Source organism: Rhipicephalus microplus, chromosome 7 (genome assembly GCF_043290135.1).
Source record: "Rhipicephalus microplus isolate Deutch F79 chromosome 7, USDA_Rmic, whole genome shotgun sequence".
Lineage (NCBI taxonomy): Eukaryota > Metazoa > Arthropoda > Arachnida > Ixodida > Ixodidae > Rhipicephalus > Rhipicephalus microplus.
The window spans coordinates 5,824,602-5,846,058 of record NC_134706.1 but is presented as its reverse complement, the minus strand read 5'-3'; the positions used below and the strand labels follow the sequence as shown (position 1 = coordinate 5,846,058).

General features: G+C 46.4%; 2 protein-coding genes across 3 annotated transcripts in view; one reads left to right on the top strand and one right to left on the bottom strand.

The window, feature by feature from the left end:
- The window catches only part of LOC142767239 (ras-related protein Rab-40B-like), a 41,324-nt gene extending 25,055 nt beyond the window's left edge, over positions 1–16,269 (bottom strand). The window contains exon 1 of the mRNA XM_075868514.1: positions 16,111–16,269. The gene's annotated coding sequence lies outside the window, so the exon portion shown is untranslated. The remainder of the gene's footprint in view (positions 1–16,110) is intronic.
- A 713-nt stretch (positions 16,270–16,982) lies between these two features.
- LOC142767238 (ADP-ribosylation factor-like protein 16) lies at positions 16,983–21,241 on the top strand. 2 transcript variants are annotated; one of them, XM_075868513.1, is made up of 2 exons: positions 16,983–17,603; positions 19,610–21,241. In XM_075868513.1, exon 2 carries the CDS (start codon positions 19,611–19,613, stop codon positions 20,124–20,126), a length of 516 nt encoding a protein of 171 aa, XP_075724628.1. In that variant the 5' UTR covers positions 16,983–17,603; position 19,610; the 3' UTR covers positions 20,127–21,241. The 2 variants fall into 2 exon arrangements, with proteins under 2 accessions (XP_075724628.1, XP_075724627.1); XM_075868512.1 differs by having other exon boundaries at positions 19,581–21,241.
- Positions 21,242–21,457: the final 216 nt, after the last annotated feature.

The window sequence follows — 21,457 nt, the reverse complement described above, 5'->3', positions numbered from 1 at the left end:
AAATTTTGCCCGAACACGGCAGGAGGTTAGATACAGCGACCAAATCGTGAAGTTCGCAGGCATTGAACGGAACCAGCTCACACAGGACAGGGTAAACTGGACATCATTGGGTGAGAGAGAGGGCATTGTCCTTCAGTGGACATAACACACGCTGAGAACTGTGATAGAAGGAGGCTTGCAGGCGAAGAGAAAATAACAGAGGCTCAGCTAGGATATGACAGGATATACTTAGCGTGCACGGACGGATGGACGAACGAACTGACTAGCGAGCGAGCTGACGCCAGTGAAACGCCAGCCCACAACTGCCACGTCACTCCAGGATCGTCCGGGCCTTCTTCGGGGTGCCAGCTCTGCGCACTGTGACGTCACTGCTTCTCGGGCATGCGTAGCACGACTCTCGAAAGCCACACGAAGCCGCTCAACCTCGGCCACCGTAGCTTACGCTACCTAAATTCGGCGAACGGACGTGATGTTCAACTTCTGAACGCATCTCACAAAGTTGCAATTTACAAACCTGAGTCGCAGGCGACGTCAATTTGGCGTCAAAACTGCCACGTCGTCCTTCAGAGAACAAGTCACAAGCATAGCGGCGGGGCCACCATTTTCATATCGTGCCTGGGTTCGCATAAAACTTCTCCGCGAACCGCAGGTTGCCAACCCACGTTTTGAATAAACAGTAATCATATGCAGTTTAGTAACGCATTGTAAAAAAAAAATACTTTTTCACTCATTCGTTTGGAAAGGGCCGATGTACATGATGAGTGTGTTGCGGAATAAGGGCCAAAGAACGCCATGCTTGCATGCGAGGGTCGATGAACAAAGAATCGCGATGAATAGATATCCGAATGATATGGTTGTAAAGATGAAGCAAATCAGCTAGCATGTATTGAAAATGAGAGATAGGATGACCGGTGACTAAGAAGTTGGTGATGCGGAGTCATCGAATCAAAGAGAAATGCTGCAGTATTCTGTACCGAGACAATAAAATCACACATAAAAAGAACATAACCTATATACTCTTACATCAAAATATCTACGCACTGAGTCGGCGCCAGCTAGGGGCATAAAGGGAATGGAGCCCCCTTCTCGCCCACGGTATTTTCGCCAGCACCCCTTTGCACCCGAAGGGAAAACATTAAGTCCAAAAGCAACGCACAAATTCCATGCCTTCATGCTCCCCTGAAAGATTTCCAAGTGTCGCCGCTATCGACCCTGGCTATAGCAGAAGAGCACATGATTTGAGCCGAAACGTCACGTGTGACGTCATTGGTATAACGGCAGCACGTGGACATACTCGCACAGTAATGAGAACAGCGAATCGGAACGGCGTATGTTCAAGCGGAATTAGATGCTTAAACCAAACCCGAAAGTTGACCATCAACGGCTTCGAGATTTGGCGAGACTCGACACTACTTCGCGAGGTCGGTGTAAACTCGAGTGGTGCAAAAATTAATGAAATCACCATGATGCGATTACGTCACCGCATGACCTCACGAAACGCCGAAACTTGCGGTGTCATAATGTCCCGGGTGGGCGATCACGGAGGCACGTGACGTGCACGAAGTCTGTAATACCTCCAGTCCCGGAGGCCATACGAAACCACGTTAGGTGCAGGTGACTTTCGGGAGTGATGGAGATCCAGTACAACTAAGAAAATCAGAAGATCGAACCATTTCTTGATTTAGAGGATACTTGAAAGATGCGAACGAAGACGGAAACGCACACAACAGGACTTATGTATGCATGTGTACGTGTTTGCAGTGCTGTTGTACTGCCCATATTTCGTCTTGCTCTTTCGCGATTACTGTGTATCCTCTAAAGAATAGAGGTCTTTCGCCTTCTCGATTTATTACGTGAACGATTAAGGACCTGCCAACGACACAGACCGGCAACTGCCACTGGCAAAGCAGCGATAGCTGCAGTTATACAACGCCGCAGGCATGACTTTGCCTTCGTTGAGGGTCGTACGGCGGCGGCTGTATGACGTAACATGTCACGTTCCAGCAGAGGCCAAGCGACTCCGACCTGTGAAGTGCAAACAGACTCTCCTCCGTACGCGAAAAACGTGAGCGAACAATGAGGGACGGCGATACAATGTCGCAGCGGCGGCATGCGACCAAGCCGTCGTAAACAGGGGGGCATTTCGCGCCGGCTCTGCGCGAAAACAATCGTACAGCAAAGGAGGGAAAACAATGATAATAAAAAACGATACTGTCTCCGGCCCGGCGACGAGGGGCCGTTCTCGAGGCACTGCGTCGCAATGGTCGCAATGTACTACACGACGTGCGCTGCTTGCAGAGCGGCGTGCGCTGTAGAACTCGCGAATGCAGGGCGCGTGACAGCCTCCGCGTCGTGCGCAAGGAAAATGTTACACAAGCGCGACACACGCAACAACAACGGCGCCGAATGCGGTGAAAAGACTCGACAAAAATTGCGACCTAAGGTCGTCTCGACCTTAGGAGGATTCTCCTGAGGAGGATCCTCCTTAGGAGGATCAAATCCTGCGACCTTTTGCAGGATTTGAAATAAAAGTGCTCTACCAGGATTCACGTACGAAGAAGCGTGGTCGTCTCAAGAAAGATATAAAAGCCCAACGCAGGGTTAAAAACAACTAATGCGTTTGCTTCGTTACAGAGAGTGTATTACAACAAGAATGACGTTTCGTTTTCTGGCATCTTTAAAAATGTCTGACTACATCTTTAAAAAAAATGGAGATGGGAGGGGGCGACAGCTGTCGACATGTTTTGGTTAAGCGTTATGCCACCACCTCCTTAACTGTCAGATAATAAAACACACTTCTTTACCCACTCAATTACAATGTTATGTTTGGTAAGTAAACCACTGGGAACGACGGTCGAAAATCTGACGCAACAGACCTGTATTGATGAGTTTAAGGAGACACTAAAATGAAAAAAAAAATGGCTTAGACTGATAGATTGCACTCTGAAAACTATGATACCTTATTTTATCATTGTACTTCTATAATTACCAGCGAAAATTAAGGCAATACTTAAATTTTTAAGCTTCGCACTGAAATCACCACGCGTGAAGTCACAAATTTCAGTGATACTTTTTTGTATTTTGATGACATAGGCTTAACAAAATTTCCTGAAACTTTGCGTGTTAAAGGGACACTAAAGACGAACCCTGGGACTATAGAAACTCCCATGCCACAAGTTTTGCTGTCATAAGTTCATTACTAGCGGAGAAAATGAAGGTGCAAGTTCCATTTTTAAAATTCGCGCCGTAATCTCTACGCGTGACGCCACTCATTTCGAAATGTATTTTTCGCATTTTCACGACACTGGTTCGATAGAATTTTCTAAAATTTGATATGTTAAGTCGATGGAACCTACAGATGACAACATACTACATTTTTACTGGCCGCCGCGGTGGTCTAGTGGCTAGTGGCTGCTGACCCGCAGGTCGCGGGATCGAATCCCGGCTGTGGCGGCTGCATTTTCGATGGAGGCGAAAGTTCTGTAGGCCCATATGCTTAAGATTTGGGCGCACGTTAAAAAAAAAAAAACTCAGGTGGTCGAAATTTCCGTAGCCCTCCACTATTTCTCATAATCATATGGTGGTTTGGGGACGTTAAACCCCACATATCATCATCACATTCATTTTTACCGATCAGGAGCTATACGCAGGACCCAGTAAACGCCTTCAAAGTCTATGACGTCGCGGAGTTGGGTGCGGGAATCCCCACCCACATTTCGTTTTCGCGCGTTTTCGTTTTCCCGCTTACCAAGCGTCCTGTCGCTCGCGGTAAGAGCGGTGTTTTCTGGATTGCGAAATTGTATCCTTTACTAATACGCGAAAATTCACTTTTCTTTTTTGCTGTACCTTAAAGATATCGCAAGCGAGGCTGCACAAAAGCAAGCGACGCTCTTTTCATGCAATTTTCGCGAGAATTATTTTTGCAGCCGGCTCTGCGCCTAGACGGCGAACGATCGGCCATACTTCTTCTATCCACAGGCCCGCACATGACACTCCGCAGAAGCAGTGCAGATACGCCTCACCGTTCCGCGGGTTGGGGTTGCGCAAGCGAATTCTGCAAACGCTGCCACAAACGGGGAAAAAGTACACCGGGCGCTTTTACGCGCACGTACCGTTTCTCAAAGAGAAGAATACGAAGAAAAAAAAACCTAAAACAAAAAAGCGCATACCTCGCAAAGCCGCGTCAGCGCATCTACACGTATCGGGAGTTCCGGTTTTCACGCACGGCGCGTCTCCCGAATTTGCAATTCTCATCATCTCCGCTCGCGACAAAGCCTCGAAAAAGGTGACGCCCAATTTTTCGCAAGGCGTCGTTCAAAGCGTGCACCTGGTACATGCATCGTTCCATGAATAATAATAATAATAATAATAATAATAATAATAATAATAATAATAATAATAATAATAATAATAATAATAATAATAATAATAATAATAATAATAATAATAATAATAATTCCACGGTTCCCTTGGCAAAGCCATCCTCGTCTCCTCACCAGATGTATTGATCCTCCCTTATCCCCCCCCCCCCCCCCTTCCGAAAGGCTTCGGCTGCTGACGTAGTTTTTGGCCGATGCCGAAAGCAAATCTGGAGCCGAATCTTCAGAGGTCGTAAGCGCACACTGACATCGGCAGGGGGCTTTTTTCATGAAAGGCGCAGTGTTATTGGCAAAAACAAAATCACGTAAAAGAAATGTGCTGACGTAAGGAGTCTGCACATACATACGCGTTCCGATGTGCACTATCTACGGGTCGAACACGATGTTGCCTTTCACGGTACTTTCACAGGGACTGGTTGGTATGACCTTTGCGAAGTGAAACAATGCGCTGCGTAGATGAGCGGAGACAAATGACACAACGTTAGCACTTCCACGATCACTCCTATCAAAAAGAAATAAACTTTTTGAAGGAAACCACGTCATCGCATACGTACTGAGTGATAAAGCGTGTCGGTGACATTGTTTGAGACCTTGATAAGATTAATTTATGTGTGTGTGCGAGTGCATGTGCATGCGTGCGTACGCGCGCGCGCGCGCGTGTGTGTGTGTGTGTGTGTGTGAGTGTGTGTTATCACCAAATGCCCCCCTTTTTCATGTTCCTTCGTAGATTAGACTACCCATATTGGTCTGCGCATCCCTCTGTGCTGTTTCTCTGTTTTTCTTAGACTTTTGTCTTACCTGGCAGCGCATCAAAACATGATGACGCAAGAATCTTATCCGTGTCTACCTTGCGTTATTGCGCCATTCATATTTTCGCCTCAATGCAGCTCATGATTTCATTTCGCAACGCTATTACCATATACCACGCATACGGTAAAGCTATAGCAACGCTGTGAAGAAACCGTACGCTATCGCATCGACGTAAAGGTACCCGGCTCTAAGCGACGCGACGCTAAACATAAAAAAAAAAAACTATCGGCTAAGTATATACACGACTTCGCTCCGTCGATCGCAGCAGCAGCGCGACAGAAAAAGCTACGCTGCGCCCAAGCGCTTCGCTTCGCCCACTCGCCGAAGCCGCCCACGCACCAACGGTGAGCGAGTCGCAACGGCAAAAATCGCCCGAGCGCGCGTGAAACGCGAATACGCGCCGCAACAAATAAAGTGGGCCACTGCAGTCACGCCTCGAAAAACGCAAGCACGCGGGACCGCGTTTCTGGCGAGCAACAAGGCGCGAGCTTTTTCCTACGCTCAGGTACGACACAAGCAAGAAAAAAAAATAAAGTAGTAACTGACAAAATAAGACGAAAAGAAAGAACGAACGACCGTACTTTCTAGTTATTCCCGTACGTCTAGCTCTACCTTTTGGTCTTTTTTTTTTTTCTTCCCCCGTATTCCGCTTCTTTTATCCGCTCTATTTCTCCGCTCGCTTGAACGCTTCTGGAGCAATCGCTCCCCTCCTCTCTCTTTCTCCTCTCTTGTGTTGCGCAACGAGCTGCCCCCAACGTAGCGGAAGCCGTCCAGCCCGAATGCCACACGTGTACACAAAGCTATAAAACTGAGGATATACGAAGGAAGGACAGATAGCTGGCGTGGTGTACGCGCGAAATCGCAGAAAATGAAGAAATAAACGGGGCAGACAGACTGCAGACTACGTGACACACCAACGGCTAAGGACTATAATAATAATAATAATGATAATAATAATAATAATAATAATAATAATAATAATAATAATAATGGTTGTGCTTTTACGTTCTATAACCACGATATACGAGGTACTAAGCCGCGGTGGAGGTCTTCGGAAATTTCGACCACGTGGCGTTTCAAAAACGCACTTAAACCAAGAGAACACGCAGGGTTTCGATCCCACGACCTTCGGGTCAGCAGCCAAGCCCCGAGAATAAATATCCCACCGTGGCGAGACGACAAAGAACTAAGAATGAACAAGAAAGGATAGCGCAGAGTATACGTTCAAGTTGTGAAACAATGTTTAAAGAAAAGATGGGGGAGGATGAAAAGCAAGATACGAAACACCCCCGCTAGTCCGTTTGAAGTAAATCTGCCTCCCCTTTCCTGGCTTCAGCACAGAGGTAGAAGTGTAAATAAAACAAAAAAAAACATAACGTCATGCCTTACCCCTGGTTGTCCTTTTCTTTACACCATATTTTATCGCCTTGAACCCTTCTGAATATAAAAGCGCACGGTCAGCCCAATATTAGGCGCAAAAAAAAAAAAAGAACAAGGTGAGCCGTCACTCCATCGGAAGAAGAGGCAGCGTTGCGTTTCGTACGTTTCGTTCGGCTTTTCTTAAACTAATGCACAGTGTGAAGAAAAAAAATATTTGCAGTAATAATAATAAAAAGAGTATGCCCTACTCAAACTGTTCTTTTCAGCAAGTTCATCTTGTCTTGACACGTACATTATCATTCTATATAAGATGAGACAAACGTTTAGCTTTCCGTTGGGCGCTGTCAAGGAGCAAATAAACATTTACAATAACCCTCTCAGGTCTAACATGCATCTATTTTTTTTCTTGCGCCATAGTCTTACAACTCTCAGAGATGAGTATAATGATAATATAAGATACTTCACGTTATTATTTGAGAGAATCACATACGAGGCAGATCATGACACTTAAAAAAAACAGAGAAACAGATTCTAAGGCAGACATTGCGCGGTACTTTTTGTTTTTCGGTTAGGTTGGGGGTAGGGGGGGCTATCTTCATTAGGGAGTTTTCAAACAGGGACCAAACATGTTTAGGCTCCCAAAGCCCACTACGTGTACTCCCTTTGGGTCAGGCAAGAGCTAAGAGCTTTCGGATAGGGTCCGCAGCGGTTTGGACACTTCACCAATGCTATAGGTCTCCCTATTCTTTGCCCGGAGCCGTCGATTCAGTGGTTGCCGTCATGACTGCTTGACGCAACGCGTTTGGGGAAGTTTTTGGCGTCAAAGTCATGTATTATTTTACGCAATAAAATGTCGTACAGAAAAAAAATATACAGACGAAGGTCCCATAGTGGAAGACTGCAGCGGGACCCTCGGTTAATAACAGGTTCCCGCTAAATTCGAGAAATAGCGTTCCCAACGCAAAACCAGAACGATGTTTGGGTCTCGCGCATGCGCAGTGGCCTTGACGCTATTTCACTAAGGGCCCAAAGCGTTTGGGGCTTCTATTTGAAAACGCCCTATCATCTCCGGTAACCCCCCTACCCCATCCCCTCTCAGCTACGCCGGCCTGGTCTAAGGACATTTTTTTAGGACGTAGGCGATACTAGATGATCGTCCCTTAACTAATGAGAAGATCTTTGGTGCATGGTCTCCAAATACAAAGCCATCAACTGTTAAAGGGAACACTCTAATGAGCACTTGTCATGTTAAAAGCCCCATAAATGCTGGTAGACGTAGAAAAATTGTTCGTGCATGGCACTGCTCTATCAAAAGCAGTCAGAACAGTCAACCAAAAGTAGTCTGATGCGAATCTAAGCCACTATGCTTTTGCCAGTGAGCGAAACCCGGACACTGTGCACAAGAAAGTGTTTCCTTTAGCAGTGAGCCCCTCTGAATCAGCCCAGAAAGCCACATCAGCCCCTCTTCAACTCATGGAGGCAACAAAACTGTGCGGCCGCCTGTGAAACCCTGCACTGTGTGTGTGGTGTGCAATGCGTCTTTCCAATTCTCTTTTGCACCCTTATTTTCCTCTCCCCACTGGTAGGGTAGCAAAGTGAACGCAGTCAAGTTAACCTTCCCGTTTTTCTTGTATTCCGTTCTCTCTTACGAGTGTAGACATCTTTGGAACATGATTCATAGCGTTAGCGTTAAAAGCCTAGGGTGCGTACGTCAACTTAGAAATATGAGATCCGTACGTAAAAGAACTTTATTTAGCCTGTGACGCATGCACAGTGACGATAAACACAAAATCTTTCCGCGTATGCTATTCTAAAGCTGCCAATTCAGTTGTTCCTAAATGAAAGACGGCAAGCAGCTGCGCCGAGCGACGAATGAAAGCGCTGCCCGGACATGACCACAGAACAGAAAAAAAGTCGCCATCACGTATGCCTCGACGCGCCAACACTCATTTTAGTCATCTCTCTATTTCTCACTTAAAAAAATTACGCAAAAAAAAAAAGGCGGCCGTAATTCTCTCGTTGCGGAACTATCACCGCCGTGTCATTCCGAGATGTATGTTCCGACGAACGTAGCAGTAACTCTGAAAACACGAGCGCAAAGCCAGGGCGGTTATGTCCGGCAGCAGACGTTTGATGCGTAAGCGATTAATTCTTTATTTAGAAGCACGACGGCTGGGGTATAGTAAACGGCGATTCCAGGACTTGGCTTCCTCTTCCCTATATGCACATTCCGGCTTGTGAAAGTAAAGCCGCTACTGTTGCCGCGACCCACCATGTGGTTTATGGCTCAATAATTTTCAGCGTTTTACGTCCGATAAAACCACGCCATTTGTTTACGAGAGACGCGTCGTATAGTGGAGGGCTCCGGACATTTTTTACCACCTGGGGTTCTTTGACGTAAGTCTAAGCACACCTTTCTGTAAATAAATTCTCTCTCTCTCTCTCCATCTAAGCGCACGGGTCTCCAGCATTTCGCTTCCACCAAGATGCCGCGGCTGCAGGGATTCGATCCCGCGACCTGCGGGTCAGCAGCCGAGCACCGTAACGCTACATGCCATCGCGGCGGGCATGCAACAGTATAGCGATCATGCTTCACATGTGCAAAATAGGAAATGCACGAAGCAAGGGAAACCGGCAGAACCGCTATAGAGCGTTGACCGCAGGACATACTTTCTGTTTCTCGATCTAGCATAAAGCATATAATGGACTATATCCGTTAGAATGGCAACAAAATCCAAATAAACATTCATTCAAGTATCAGAAATTTCAGCTGCTCAGGAAGTTCCAGCAGATTTTTCACCGCTAAAAAAAACCTCGAAGCACGCTCCCCGCACAGCTCTGGTTGCCATGTCCACGTTCCAATCACACGCACTTTGTCGGGATTCGTAATCCAGCCAGCCTCTCGATATTCGGGAGATTCGTAATGTGCTGGGGCACGTGACCAAAAAACAAACAAAAACAAACAGGTGTGCAGGAAAAGCCGGGGAAGAGTGGGTATACGACACGCGCACAGCATGGCGGGGTGTTTACATCGCGATCTGACCTTGGTGGCTGTAATGAAACGACGCTGCAGGAATGGTTCTTGGTTGTGTCGCGCGTCACCTATAGCGGCATTTCATAACCACCCAGGCTACGACCGTTTGAAATTATATTGCGAAAAAGCAGAGAACTCGTAGATGCCACACCGTTCTAGTTTCCTTACATCTTCTCATTATACCTCACAGTTCGAGGGGCGCAGCGAAGTAAACAAAAATAATAATAGACGAACGATCGCTAGCAATGCTCGTGGGCGTCAAAGATCATGCAGTGTTATAATTATGGAGCACAAGCAGGCGCGCCTCGTTAAGGAACAAAACCTGCTGTGTCCCCCGACAGCTAGCCGCTTGCAGATGTCGATGATCTTTTCCATACGGCACCAGTGTGTCGCGCCGAAAGTGCATTCCGCTCGTTACGTGATCAGAGAATTTTCGAAAAGACGTCCCAAGTTTTGTTTTCACCGTGGCGCTGGCGCTGTTTACAAAGAGGTTTACCTGAGATCATTTGAACTACACGCCAAAAGAAAAAAGCTAAAACTATGTAGCCGAGCCAACTCGAATTCAAGCCTTTGAACAAACGCATTTTCACGAGAGCAGCTTGGCTGCTGTTTTCGCCAATTAGTGAAGCGACACTGTACTCCTGTCAGTCCAGTCAGGCTTGCCGAGAACACGGTTTACTCATGCAAAGTCAATACCTGCTCAAATAATGGGTTCACATTCTTGTGCTCCCTCGTTGTCTTTACGAAACGCTGAAAAAAACCTTCGCGGAACTCGAAATCCTCGGGTTAGCACACCACAGAGCCTCGGAAAACATGGTTGACTCGTTCGGCGTAGCTCACTGCAGCTTCCGTTCTCTGTCCACCACAACTTGCTGTCTTTATCTTTCCATGAATCGACACGCAAACCGAGCGAGATAACTGAGCGCGATCCAGCTCCTAATATCGCTGAATGGCGAGAAGGAGCGGAGGCAAGCGCGACGAACTCAAGTCAATCACTTCCCGCACTACGCCCGATTTAAAATTCTTAAATTAAGGAATAAGAAGAGACATAAACGAAAGAGAAGTTCTTTACAGGGGTATCGATTTTTTTTATTTGTAGAAACTCGTGAAAGCCAATAAATGCGAACACTGACGTCAATCTCACTCCGTTCAACCGGATCTTATTCACCTTTTCATAAACGCCTCCCTGGGCGGCCCTCCTTGGGCTGTGCAAATTGGCGCGTCCTCTCGAAAATGCACTGCGCCCTTAGCCTTTGTACTCTCGCGCACAGCCCATCATGGCGGTGTTTTTTTTTTCCTTCCTGTGAAAAGGTGTATAGGAAGCCTGGCAACCGCTACGAGCGTGCATGTTTCATGAAACCGAAACTAGCGCTGAGTTTCCGCGGCCTAACTGTAGTTCATCATTTTGTTAAGATTGCACGCAGGACGCGAACACTGAAGCTTATTTTAGAGCTTGCGCGACAACCAGTGATAAGGCTGGAAAGTTCGACGCGTGATGTAACGAAAGACGGCGCGTCCCAACGATGGTCAGTTGAGCGACGGCCGACGCACTGTTCGCCGCTATCAACGCCAGTGTGTATCGTAATCTTCTCACCGGCCACAAGTTCGGCCAAATAAACATTTGCACAAGGGACATACTGTGTGCACCCTTTGTCTCCGTCTCGATCCTGTGAAAACATGTACCTTTCGATAACCTGAGTGAGTTATTTCGGGTGCCCTCCACTATTATGATTGACTTACATTTACAGCCCCGACGTGGCTTATGGCGTCGTTAATTAAACATCAATAAAAAAAGCGAAGCACACCGCTATGATTGACGCAGAGAAGCAGCACCCGAGGATGACAGACAAGACTATACGCTGGACAGGCAAGCCGTCGCCCGCAGAAGACGACAAGCTCGGTTTTGATTTGATTGATATGTGGGGTTTAACGTCCCAAAACCACGCTATGATTATGAGAGACGCCGTAGTGGAGGGCTCCGGAAATTTCCACCACCTCGGGTTCTTTGACGTGCACCCAAATCTGAGCACACGGGCCTACAACATTTCAGCCTCCATCGGAAATGGACGACAAGCTCGGGGTGGGCTGGCACGGGTTAAGAGCCACTTAGCAGCAACCGCAGAAAAGAAGAGCTCCAGAACACAACACACACACGAGACGGCTCGAGGAATTAATAAATAGGGGGGGCCACGGGTAGACGTATGCGGCTTCCCAAGGGATCCGCGAGAAGCACTCTATATTAATCGCGTCGTTTGACGCCTCCGTCGGACGGCGGGAGAGGTGCGAGGCTCGTGACGACGATGAGAGAGAGGCACTGCGCGAACCGCGCATTCGGAAAGGAAAACGTAGCGTTGATTTAGCGCTGTTAACCGCGGAGGAGAAGTACACGTTAGCATTACGTTTAATTACATTCCAGAAAAAAAATTGCATCATTTGTAGCTTCATTGCAAAAGACATGGAGCAATCTAAGAGAACTTGCTGTTGGGCTAGTTGGTAGAGCATTTTGGGCTAGTTGGTAGAGTTTTCGCGCTCGAATTAACTTTTCGAAACATGGAGCAATGCATCGATGCGAAGCAATGTGTCTCGAAGACAAGCACTCGTTCGAAACTAGCTATACATCAGACTTTACACAATGAGCAGTATCAAACCCCAGATATTGTTATTAGAAATCTGACAAAGAAAAAATACAAACACTGAAAACGTCAAGATGATAGAGCAAAGTATTTTGTTGCGCAATACTGGCATCACACGGGAGCGCGACCAAGGGCCAATCCGGATCGGATTTCTTGATCGCGATCGACGAATTGATCGCTGCTACACGGTACCGCCCAATCTAAACAGAGTTTAACGCAGACGTCAGCCAAATCGCGATAACGGAGTCGTATCGCAATCGTGTTGTTCCCAATAGGTCCTGATCGCGATTGAAGTGTCCGCGTGACATTGGTAGTGCGTGCGAGAGCGTTGCAGATATTTAAACTGGATTGACACCCGAACCTGTCGAAAGTGCACCTCTCGGTTATATCTCGCAGATCAGGAGCGGCACGAGCATGTCAAAGTTACGTAGAATTCTTGGCGAAAAAGTAAACGAAACGGAGTTTCCAAGAAAAAGCTGATCAGACCTAGTTAGAATACGCTATATAAACACAGCCCGGAGCGAACCTGTCTGTCCTTGGTCGAGGCTTGGGTGCACGTTAAAGAACCCCAGGTGGTCAAAATTTCCGGAGTCCTCCACTACGGCGTCTCTCATAATCAAATGGTGGTTTTGGGACGTTAAACCCCACAAATCAATCAATTGGTCGAGGCTTTCGCGTCCGGGAACCCTCGTGGTTACAGATCATAACGGGAATCACCCGCGACGGATATGTCCCGCTATTCTACCTGAAACACGCCGGCTCTGATGAGAGCGTGCTTCCGTTCTCCCAATAGTGTTTCCCATAAGTGTACATGGTATGTTCTTACTTTGAGCGCCCGTCGAAATTATCTCGCCTCCATCGAGAATCGAACCAGTGTCGTCGATCTTATATGGCCAAGAACAGCCCAGCCGCCAAGCTGTAAGTCACAGAAAGTCATTTAGACCTGTATTGCAGTTTTGTATGCGCAGCTGCGATCACTCTTTCTTTTTTTTTTTTCAGCGCTTAAGGCAAGAACTTCCAGGGGACGATGACACAATGCAAACGACAAAACATGTCACGAAGTGCTTTTGCAAACAGGCTATCAGGGGAGAAGATACAGACGTTCCTCTACTATCAGTGTAGTTCACGCTTCGTTCGCTCCTGTAAACAGTCTGGTAGGCTTTTTTGTGTGTATATGAACAAACACTGGGCGAAGCTGCTGCATTGGCGACGCCAACACGACACGTCAACAAAGGCAACGAGACAGAATGAAATCCCTATATAAACAATGTTCCACCGGGAAAATGGCCATTGTTACTGCGGAGTTTTCAAGTCAGCCGCAGAAAAGAGTGAACGCCTTGCTAGTGCGGCAAACACGAATACGCGGTAAACCCAACGTCCCTACATACACATACAGTTTCCTAAAATCAACTAGAGGAGACTCTGGGGCTGCAATCGTTTTCGTTCAGCGACCATGGCGATGACGGTACATGAATTTGCCTAGTCTACGTACTTGCGGGCCTCGGATCGCACTTGTGGCTTCGTTTATTGATGTGTTTTGGTTTTATTTCCAACGAAAGAACGAACCGTTTTGAACTTCGTGATCAGATTTGAATTGAATTGGTTAGCCTAAATGGTTAACGGAGTAAAAAGCAACTGCTGAAACTTTGCTGTTTTGTTTCGTGACAAAGCAGCTTCGAGCCACGCGAAGCCAACCGGAGCCGAAAATATGAAAATTAGACAAATCTGTGTACTACCCAGCATTACCATGCTCGCTGAAGCGCCCTGCGTTGCAGTTCCCATAGCCACTAGCGCAAAAGAGTTCCCTCTAGTGTATTTATCCATAGTCTATACTCTAGATCTAGTCTTTAGTTTATACTATGGGACTCTTCGAAGCGGAAAATGGCTACCGCAACTTCAGTTCGATTCGTTCAATGCATGTGATGGGGCTAATATTTCGTTGAGCTAACACCTCAACGGCCGCCCAAATTTCTACCGCGTTAAGTGCGGAATCGTGGCAGTTTGCAAAGCACTGATTTCAACTGCAATCGCCTTGTCGCTAGCAACAGCAGAAGAAACACACTCCAAACTAAAAGCTTAAGTTTTCTACCTCGGTATATTACCGCGGTAAATGCTTTATTCAAATCGTCAGGTAACTCCTGCTCTACCATCCATTACTGAAAGCCGCCATTCCCAAAGTATTACACCTTCTTCTTCTCGTACACACTTTTAAACCCACCTAACTTAACTGAACCGAAGGTTGCAAGTTTGAATCCTGCTGGCGGCAAGTTGTCCTTTCGTCTGCTTTGTTTCCTCACCACAATTATTACAATAAACTTAACATTAAAAGTACCCTGTACCAGCTGCGGCTTCATTATCTGCCGGTTTTCATAGAGGTTGTCCCAAAACTAAGAGACAAGCCCTGAATATTATTTTCCTTTTTCCGCTTGTGTTGTCCACAACTGCCTTCCTAGTATAAGTCTGCTCGTCCTCTTCCTTTAAAATGCATCCTTAGAAAGTATATAATTATACGAAGTCATTTAATCTTCCTTGTTTTGTATCTAAGTATATAGTCTGCTTTTTAAAGCGTCCTGTATTCACACTCTCTCCTGCATGGTTAATTAGGACTGTACTCACTAATAATAAAATCATCACAATAAACACATATATAGGCGTCGTGTGGATAACTAAAAGCGTCTCCCCGATTTCAACATCAAAACACACAAGCCACGCTTTCAATGCGAAAACGTTGCCGTAATCAAGCCACGAGATTGCAAGTTCCGCAAAAAATTTCACGTAAACACCGCGTCGAAAAGGTAGAAACACGTAGCTACGTCTTCCGCTGCAAGGAAAAAAGATTAAAAAAAAAAAGCGCGGCAGCGAATCCAATTTGCAGCGCGCGATTACTTGAGAAGCGAGCCAAGAATGCATGCACCGACGCCAGGTGTTTTACTTTCACGGCCACCGAAACGCCAAGCTAGCAGTGTGTTGCTTACAGGCTGAGCGCTTGCCGAAAGCATTCCGATCACTCGAAACTTTTCGATATCTTTTTTTTTTCTTCACGAACATACCGGGAGAAAAACAGAGAGAAGAATCGCGGCGGTTTCGGGACTCCGGAAGACTCAAAAGATAATAAAGAAATCCAACGGAAGTGAACGGGATAAGACGTCACACTTCTTTTTTTCTTTGTAAGTGTGGGTGTGAGCGATGATATCCCCCATCCAGAGGATAGATTTCGCAAATATGTAAAACGACCGTCGGGACGCACGCGACTCGACGCACGCACCGACACGGCTTTCGGTGAGGGCCAGGAAACGGGGAGTGCCGTCGTACAGAGACGACGCCGAAGAAATAAACACGGCTTCGTGGTAGACGTGGGACAGACTCGCTTCGGCAGGCACTGTGACGAAGGTCGAAAACATTTCGTGCTCTTTCTCCCGCCCGTCCCATTCCAGTCTCTCCGCAAACCGCGTCCAAAATAAACATGCCGATCCCCCGCCACAACCCACGATACACAAGCTGCGCGCGCCGCAGAGCGCGAAAATTCCAGCGTACGTAACTCGCTAGCGGCAACATCTTGTAACGCCGATTGCGGGCGTGAAAACGAATTAAATGTATCGATAAATCACGTTAATTCCCAAGGACGAAACAAAGAAAACGAGCCATATCGAGCGACGCGCCGGTCTGTCGTGAGGAATAGGCCTAACAACGACTCCGATGCTGCGAGAGCGCGTCGCTACGTCAGCCGCCCCGATACCACACCTCGCTCGGTACACAGAAGGGCAGTACGCGTGGTTAGTAGGGTCCGCTTGCTTCGCGGTACGGACCAACATTCGTGACGCTGTCCCGGGTGCTTCGAAGCGAACTGGGCACACGACGGAGTCCAAGCACTCACCGTGGTTCGTTCCAGAATAGAAGCATCCTCCACTACAGTAGCAGCCGTGAAATCCCTCCTTGTGCGCGACGGGGAATAACAACAAAGCCGAGATTGGCGTAAAGTTCCCTCGTTGGATGGCTGCTCCTCCTCCCCGAAGAAAAAAAGCGTATCCCGGAGCAAAGTAGCACACGCACGAAGGATTTCGGACCGAAAAAAACTGACCCGAATTGGCGTACAACACGCTCGCTAAACTTGATAGCAAACGACACACATATGAACTTATGGATTGTGGCTAGGCTCGACTTTCTGACTGCAAAACAGTCTCGACCGCAAAAAGAAAAAAGTTCCAGTTTCGGTTTTTAGTGAATAAATTACCATTGTTAGTTCATACTTTGATTAATTTTTATAATGTTTATTTTTTATCAATTATTTAGAGTTTTGTGCGTATGTGGAAACAGACTTGTTTAAATTGTTTTGCTGCACAACGACCAATCTTGAAGGCAATATAATTGTTTTTAAATACTGTGTTTAAAAATAACAAAAATCAAAATGCTTTTGTAACTTTTATATTATTATTTTATTTATGTTTCAGCATTTGACCAAATAAAAAAAGTTTGTACGGGAGAACGGCGCTGCGTTCGCGGTGCTAAAACGTTTATGTGGGCAGGGTGTGGGCACTTGCAAGTCTCAGAGGCGTGCACATAAAGGCTCCTTGGGCAATGCGTGGAGCAGTACACTCACTTCCAAGCAATTTAGTTAACTATAGCAGCGATTTTTAGCTCATTGAGAAGCCACTTGCAATAAAGTGTTGTCATATTTTGTTAACTTTAGGCTCATTATAGACGAATAAGCGTTGTAAGTTCAAAACACTGCTTTTCAAGATGGCAGCCTCTATGTCAAAATACAAAGTTCTCCTCGCGATCAGATTTCTGCGGCTTGCTTGCTTGAGATTTCACTACGCTTTCGTCTCTGCGCCTTCGATCGCAACGATTTGGCGCTCCTAGCAACGGGTTGTCGCTCGGCGCGCGTAACTGCCGAGATTGTACGCACAACAAATCGTCGCTTCGCGACACGCAACAGAGTGTGGCGCACTAATGACTTCCACTATCAGTCGTCAAGAGCTGGAGAAACACAACGCCGAGGACGACGCGTGGATATTGTTTCGAGGGGAAGTGTACGACGTCACGAAGTACGTGAAGGAACACCCCGGAGGTCTCGCTATCGTCAGGTACGCCGGGAAAGATGCCTCCTCGGCCATCAAAGAGCAGCCGGCTCACAGATGTGTCTTCAACTTCATCCTCTCGAAACTGAAGACTTTTCACGTTGGGAAACTTGAGGAGTCGCCCGAAAACGCCAAAGACGTTTCGACGTCGTCTTCTTGAAGACGAAACTGAAAATTGTGCTATGCGACGGCGCGCTGTCAACAGTTACTTGTGTCGCGCTGAAAATCACCTAAAGGGATCACTGATGCCTTAATCGGCGCCTTTACCTGCAACGTTAGGAAGAAACAGGTTGATATCACTTAGATTTAACTCGCGCAAGATTATCGTGTGCTGTGCAAGTTGCATGTACTTGCTACGTCTCTGCATGCCAGTTGCTTTTTTTTTTTTTTGGTGTTTCCAGAAGCGCAATGCTAGTTTTGGAGTTGGCCTAAATTTTACTCCGCCCGAAATAATGGACAACTCCATTGACACGTTTACTACCTTTCGCTAGCGTTTTCTCCTTTGGAGGTAATAAATATTGTCGTTATTATACTTATATTTTGAGGGTTAGTAGAGGGTCATGAGACGAGTAGGCGCCTTGGTCGGTAGCAATATCTTATGTTGTAACGTATGCTGTAACTGTGACAGTGTTATGAAAAATTCAGCGTTAATACAATTGTTTTTAATTATTTTGGAATAGCAGCTTTATGCTACGCATGTGCTCGTAGCGAGTTATCAAAATCAGGGTTCAAGATATCACATGTTCTGTCCGCGCAAATGACACGCGTACAGTGGCAGGCCTTCGCAATGGTATACTGCGCGCCGCCCAGTTATCCCCATCGACAAGCACGAGCTTCCTGTTCGACAGCTCTGCGCATGTGTGCGTGTCTGTCCATGGTGATAAATGGACGGCGCGCATTGAAGGAGGATTAAAAAATGGCTGGTGTGGAAATTACTGCGCAGAAGTGAAGCCGTTCCTCTGGCAAGATGGTGGCTGTGGCGGCCATCTTACTAAGGGCATGATAAGTTATCACCCTTCAGCCATTTAAAACGAAGCGTTTCTCTCGCAGGCCGAACGAGTTTAATGTGAGAACTTTTTCGGACCACATAGCGCTCCAAGTGCGTCTTAGTGTTACTAGTTTTCCTTCGTGAGCCTCTAATTGGAGGCAAAGTTCTTTGAAGATTCAGTTATCCATACTAGTTTCTGTGTGTTATTTCGTCGGGAATAACTATCTTTTAATACAGAACTAACATAGCATTTGCGCAACATATCAAAGCTACTTGAGTTTCAAGTGGGCACTATCAGAAAAGAGCATGTTTCCGCCGTCTTGGCAGTGGCAAAAGGTGACTTCACTTCTTCTGGCAAGGCATTGCTGGAGCTTCCACTCCAGCAATTTTTCTTTAATCCTCCTTGCACGCACTATACCATCGCGAAGGCCTGTCGCTGTTTGGGTTTCATTTGACGTGGATAGTGCGCCTAAGTTCATGGTTAGCTCACCAGTACGACGAGTGATTTATATTATGGCTCTTTATAATATTTAGGATGTTATTAAAATGTGTGTCACATAGAAGCATCGGTGAGCCGCCCTTGCCTTAACGCGTATGGGTTCGTATTGTTAGGCATGCATTTGCCGGGGTAAACATGTGAAACAGTATACCGTGTGCTGTCACTTATATACTTGAGAAACGTGTGAACTCGAGCTTGTTGGTACACATTCATTGTAAAAAAAAACAGCGCGAAAACTACCAGGAAGAAACAGAACACAAGGCGTTCGTTCCTCCTTTTGTTAGAATTACGCATTGCTTGAAAAGCTTAAAAGCTTTCTATAACCAATTCTAAGCCAATTCCTCTGAGTGGGTATGAGCCATAGTGGAGGCAGCATCATTATCGGCACTCTGTCCTGCTTCTTCTGCTTCTTTTTTGTCGTTTTTGCGCTGTTTTTTTTCGCTAGAACCTTTATATAGTAAGCAGAGAGCGTCATAGTAGTAAAGTTACTAATTTGGCAGTTTCTACCTTGATTTACTACATAGGTAGTGAGACTCGTATTCAGAAACCAGGCTCATTCTTATCTCGCGTTTTCCTTAACGCTATTGTGCCTTCGGTGTGCTTGGCCAGTATTCACAAATCAATCTTGCAGCTACTCTGTTGCCATTTTTGAGTGCTTATGACTGACGTAAAGCGTACAGCAACTTAAGTAATGCTTCAGATAACGATAATGTTTATTTGTTAATAGGGGCCTTAATGTTGTAACAACTTAAAGTTCGTACATCTACTTTTTTTAACAGTGTGAGAAACAAGATTCTCTCGCATCCAGCATGATCGTCTGCGTCGGGCCCAAGGGTTCTGGCAAGACATCGCTTCTGAAATGCCTCCATCAGCGTATTAGCGGCAAGGGAAGAAACGTCGAGTTGCAGGAGACGCGGCCCACCATAGGGGTCAACATGACGCTGCTGAAGATCTCCAAGAACAAGACTTGTCAGGTGCGCGAAGTGGGCGGCGAAATGGCGCCCTTCCTGCACCAACAGACCTCGGACGCGACTGGTGTGTTGTACGTGGCCGACTCTTCGAACGTGTTTCAGTTTGGCGAGACCTACGTCACCCTTCTGGACCTTCTGACCCTCGAGAACCTGAAGAGCGTCCCTTTCCTGTTGGTGTTCAGCAAAACCGACGCCAACCAGGCGGCGCCGTTGGAGGAGTACAAGGACGCCATGAGGCTCGCCGACGTGCTCAGTGCCGCCACGCAGGACATAGCAATGGTGGACGCGAGCTCCCTGACTGGCTACGGCATGGACGAAATCATCAAGTGGATGGCTCGCGTCACTGCAGACTGACGCCAATCATTTCCCGCCAAGATTTAAAACGTTTATCTAGTCGGGACCATTCATTAGGTGGCTTCAGTGCCGAGGGCCCATAGCCGTTGGCTTCGCAAGCTCTTGTCTTCTTTAGTATTCTACCCCAGGCACGTAGCGAGGAAACTTTTTTAAGGGGGGGGGGGGGGGGTCACTTGAAAATGCCTTGACTTTTTGAGGAAGGTGCTTGCTTTTCAGGAATTATTTTCGCTAAAAAATGCACTATGAAACTCGAGTGACCCTCTAAGTACTATCTTATTTGATTGACTGATTGATATGTGAGATTTAACGTCCCAGAACCACCATATGATTATGAGAGACGCCGTAGTGGAAAGCTCCGAAAATTTCGACCATGCAGGATTCTTTAACGTGCACCCGAATTTGAACGCAAGGGCCTACAGCGTTTCTGCCTCCATCGAAAATCCAGCCGCCGCAGTCTGGATTCGATCACCCCACCTGCGAGTGAGCAGACGAGTACCTTAACCATTACACCACCGTGGTGAGGCTATCTTATTTACAGCTTTGTAGTTTAATTTTCTAAATGCATTTTTCTAACCGTACATTTTTATACGAACGATTGGAGGGAAGGGAATGCCCGTATCCCAAGACCCCACTGACCCCCCCTCTCTCTCTTGATCCCCGAAGGTAACCACAAAATACAAAAGAACTCAAGAGCTTGGGCACACAAGCCGCTTTGGGCTCGGGCACTAAAACTCTCCGATGACTTATTATTGTAGTAGCTAAAGGCATGAATATTATGCTGACTGATTGTAGACCTACTGAAACAGTACACGAAAGTATTTGTGTGAAGTGATTGATCCTTGCTAATGAACAGACATGGTAGTCACTTGCGCTATGACTCAAGTCGATTATGATTATTCCAGGAAAGTACTACTGTCTTACTAGTTATTGGTTTCACTATGTATGTTCAATAGAATAAGAAAAGTTCGAAGAGCTTGTTTTTTTTAGATACAACCAATGAAAGACAACTACGACAAGGAAAACTTTTGCTATTACAATTGTTGGAAGTTTGACAGGTTTTTTTTGTTCTTAAAAAGACTTTTTGTAACATAAATATATTACGTCAGCCACTTTGACTTTTTGTTGTAATGATTCCAATCTGAATGAAAATATTTCGATTGTAAGACCACCAGCACCAACAACCACGTAAAATCATTACTTGGTTGGCTTTTCAGAATCCCGGTGTGGGAATGGGCCAGGATTCAGATGACTGGTCAAGTACGATTACTCATTAGTCAAACCAACATGGTTACAACATTTTGAGGGGAAATATTTATACGCTTTCATCAAGC

Bases quoted from the DNA above. Each gene is read 5' to 3' on its own strand.
- LOC142767238 (XM_075868513.1), top strand. From the start codon at position 19,611: ATGATCGTCTGCGTCGGGCCCAAGGGTTCTGGCAAGACATCGCTTCTG.